Source organism: Cricetulus griseus, chromosome 10 (assembly GCF_003668045.3).
Source record: "Cricetulus griseus strain 17A/GY chromosome 10, alternate assembly CriGri-PICRH-1.0, whole genome shotgun sequence".
NCBI lineage: Eukaryota > Metazoa > Chordata > Mammalia > Rodentia > Cricetidae > Cricetulus > Cricetulus griseus.
The window spans coordinates 17,045,773-17,048,479 of NC_048603.1; the positions used below are offsets into that span (position 1 = coordinate 17,045,773).

Below are 2,707 nucleotides of genomic sequence, written 5' to 3' on the forward strand. Positions count from 1 at the left end.
CCTATAGTGGCTTCCTCTGATATGGTATCTCTCATCCTGCTCTCTCTCCTCTATTCTTCCCACAACTCAATATCTCTGCCCCTCCATTTCTTCTCCTCTACTCCTCTTCTCTTGCTCTTATTGTAGCAGCTCCCTCCCCCAACCCTCATGCTCCCAACTTTCTTACAGCAAAAGGAGACTAGCAGGAGGATGCTGATGCAGCTGCGTGCCATGGGGGGGGGGCGGTGCGCAGCCAATCACCGGGCGCGCTGGGTGCTGCCGTGCTGACGTCACGGTTGCCATGGCGAGGCCGGCCCGGAGGAGACCCTAGGCCGGTCCAGCTGCACCGGGAGCGAGCGGCGTCCTGGGGGCAGCATGAGCGGGCGCAGCAGGGGTCGAAGGTCTTCGCGCTCCAAAGGCCGGGGCAAAGGGCGAGCCAGACCCCGGGTCCGCGCGGCCGAGGGCGATGCCTGGCGTGACGCGAAGTCGCCGGAGGACCCGCAGCCCGAGGAGGAGGAGGACGAGGAGGATGCTGCGGGCGAGCAGGTGCAGCAGGCCGGGGCTGCCCGGGGAGGCTCGGAAGCAGCATCCGAGCTCGGGGACGACGATGCGGCCCGGCGCCTCCCACTCGACTGCGGCCTGGCGCTGCGAGCACGGGCTGCGGGCGAGCGCGGGCTAGCGGCCACCGACCCGGGCCTGGAGAGGGCCACGTCCCTCGCCGAGCGCCTGGCCACCGACACCAGCTTCGTGGGCACCGTGGGAGCCCTGGCGAGGCTGCGCCACCGTCTCGCGAGCCGGCGAGTGTCCGGGAGGAAGGCCGCGGGGAGGGGACCCCAGGCCAACACGGTCGGTGGGAAGCCAAAGATGATGGGCTCTGCGGGGCCATGCACCGCGGCCCAGGCGGCGGGGGAGGAGAGGAAGGTGGCGGAGAGGCTTGCCGGGGGGTCGGGGGCCTCCGTGACAATAGGCAGCATGGATACCCTGGAGACGGTGCAGCTCAAGCTGGAGACCATGAATGCGCAGGCCGACAGGGCCTACCTCAGGCTCTCGCGCAAGTTTGGCCAGCTGCGGCTGCATCACCTGGAGCGCCGCAACCTGCTCATCGAGAGCATCCCCGGCTTCTGGGGGCAAGCTTTTCAGAACCATCCCCAGCTGTCCACTTTCCTGAATACCAAAGACAAGGAGGTTCTGAGCTACTTGAACAGACTGGAGGTGGAAGAGCTTGGCCTGGCCAGGTTGGGCTACAAGATCAAGTTCTACTTTGGCCGAAACCCCTACTTCCAAAACAAGGTGCTGGTCAAGGAATACGGGTGTGGCCCCTCGGGCCAAGTGGTGTCTCGCTCAGCTCCAATCCAGTGGCTCCCAGGTCATGACCTACAGTCCCTGAGCAAGGAAGGCCCAGAAAATAACGGCAGTTTCTTTGGGTGGTTTTCAAATCACAGCTCTATCGAGTCTGACAAGATTGTGGAAATAATCAACGAGGACCTGTGGCCCAATCCTCTGCAGTACTACCTGATCAGCGAGGAAGCCCGTGGAGAGAAAGGAAAGGAAGAAAGGCCAGCTCCAGCAAAACAGCCAGCTCCAGCAAAACAGCCAGCTCCAGCAAAACAGCCAGCGGAGACCGCCAAACGTGGGGCGAAGCAGCCCAAGTGATGCCAAGCGCAGACATCCCCACTACCTCCCGCTGGACCTGCCCTGCTAGGCTGACCACGTGGGTTTGGATGCCTGCCTTCTGTTGATGCCATCACTGTACACGGAAGCCACCTGGGGCGCGTCTTCAAGAACCTGGCGTTTGCGGTCGTGTTCTTTGCTTCCCCGTGGGCTCACCTTGCCACAACCGTGTGTCGTATGCCGTGTGACCTCATCCTCACTGCCTGTATATTAAGCAATTAAGGTGTATGCAGCTTCACGCTCTCCAGTCCCCGTTCTTAGCTCTGGTCCTCCCCACCTGACTCTGACGTGGACATTCCGAGTCATCGCCCAGATGGATACTCAAGCCGTGCTGCTCCGTGGCCAGGCAGCTGGGCGGTTGCCTTCATTTCAGCCATGCATGTTATCAATGGCAAGATTATCTGTTGCCATCACAAGAAGAAGCTAGTGCCCATGGCGTTGGCCACCAGCCAGATTTTATTGTTCTGTGGGTCTGGGGACAGCCAACCAAGGTTCTTCCTCTTTTATTTCCAGCTTCAGCCTAGCGTCCAGCAGACGGCTGGGCGTGGATGAGGTCAAGGGCAAACAGGAGTGTTTCCTTCACGCCACGCATCTCCTCTTGACGGTGGGCCAGTCTACTAGTGAACCTTCAACAAAGTCTGGCCATGCCTGGCGGCAGTCAGTCCATTGACTGTTGGCTGGGTTGCTGTTGGCTCCAAGTGACTTGCCCGTGAACGACCTCAAGAGCTGCCTATGGACCCAGGCACCCTCCCAGTGCATGAGCTTCAAACCTTCCCTCCCCAAACTTTAGGAACCCTACTGGTGGGCGGCCTGGTACTTGTGAACATATGCTTGTTGCTATCACGCCCTGAGTCCTGAGGAGGGTCAGGACTTTGAGCCACAGCTTTGTCAGCTATAGGTTATCTGTGTCAACTTTACTTATTCATTGCCAGGATGGGACAATATGTTAGTGGGATGCTGAGGAAGAGAGTTTTTTTTTTTTTTCATTTGTTACGCCTGCATTTACTTCATACCTCCATGCCGCTTAGTCAACTTCCCTATCTACCTCCTGACCCTC

General features: G+C 59.6%; 1 protein-coding gene across 1 annotated transcript; it reads left to right on the forward strand.

Moving 5' to 3' along the window:
• The first annotated feature begins 354 nt into the window (after positions 1-354).
• LOC113837432 (testis-specific Y-encoded-like protein 5) lies at positions 355-1,632 on the forward strand. Its single transcript, XM_035449664.1, has one exon. The coding sequence runs from the start codon at positions 355-357 to the stop codon at positions 1,630-1,632; it is 1,278 nt and encodes a 425-aa protein (XP_035305555.1).
• Positions 1,633-2,707: the final 1,075 nt, after the last annotated feature.

Bases quoted from the DNA above. Each gene is read 5' to 3' on its own strand.
- LOC113837432 (XM_035449664.1), top strand. From the start codon at position 355: ATGAGCGGGCGCAGCAGGGGTCGAAGGTCTTCGCGCTCCAAAGGCCGG.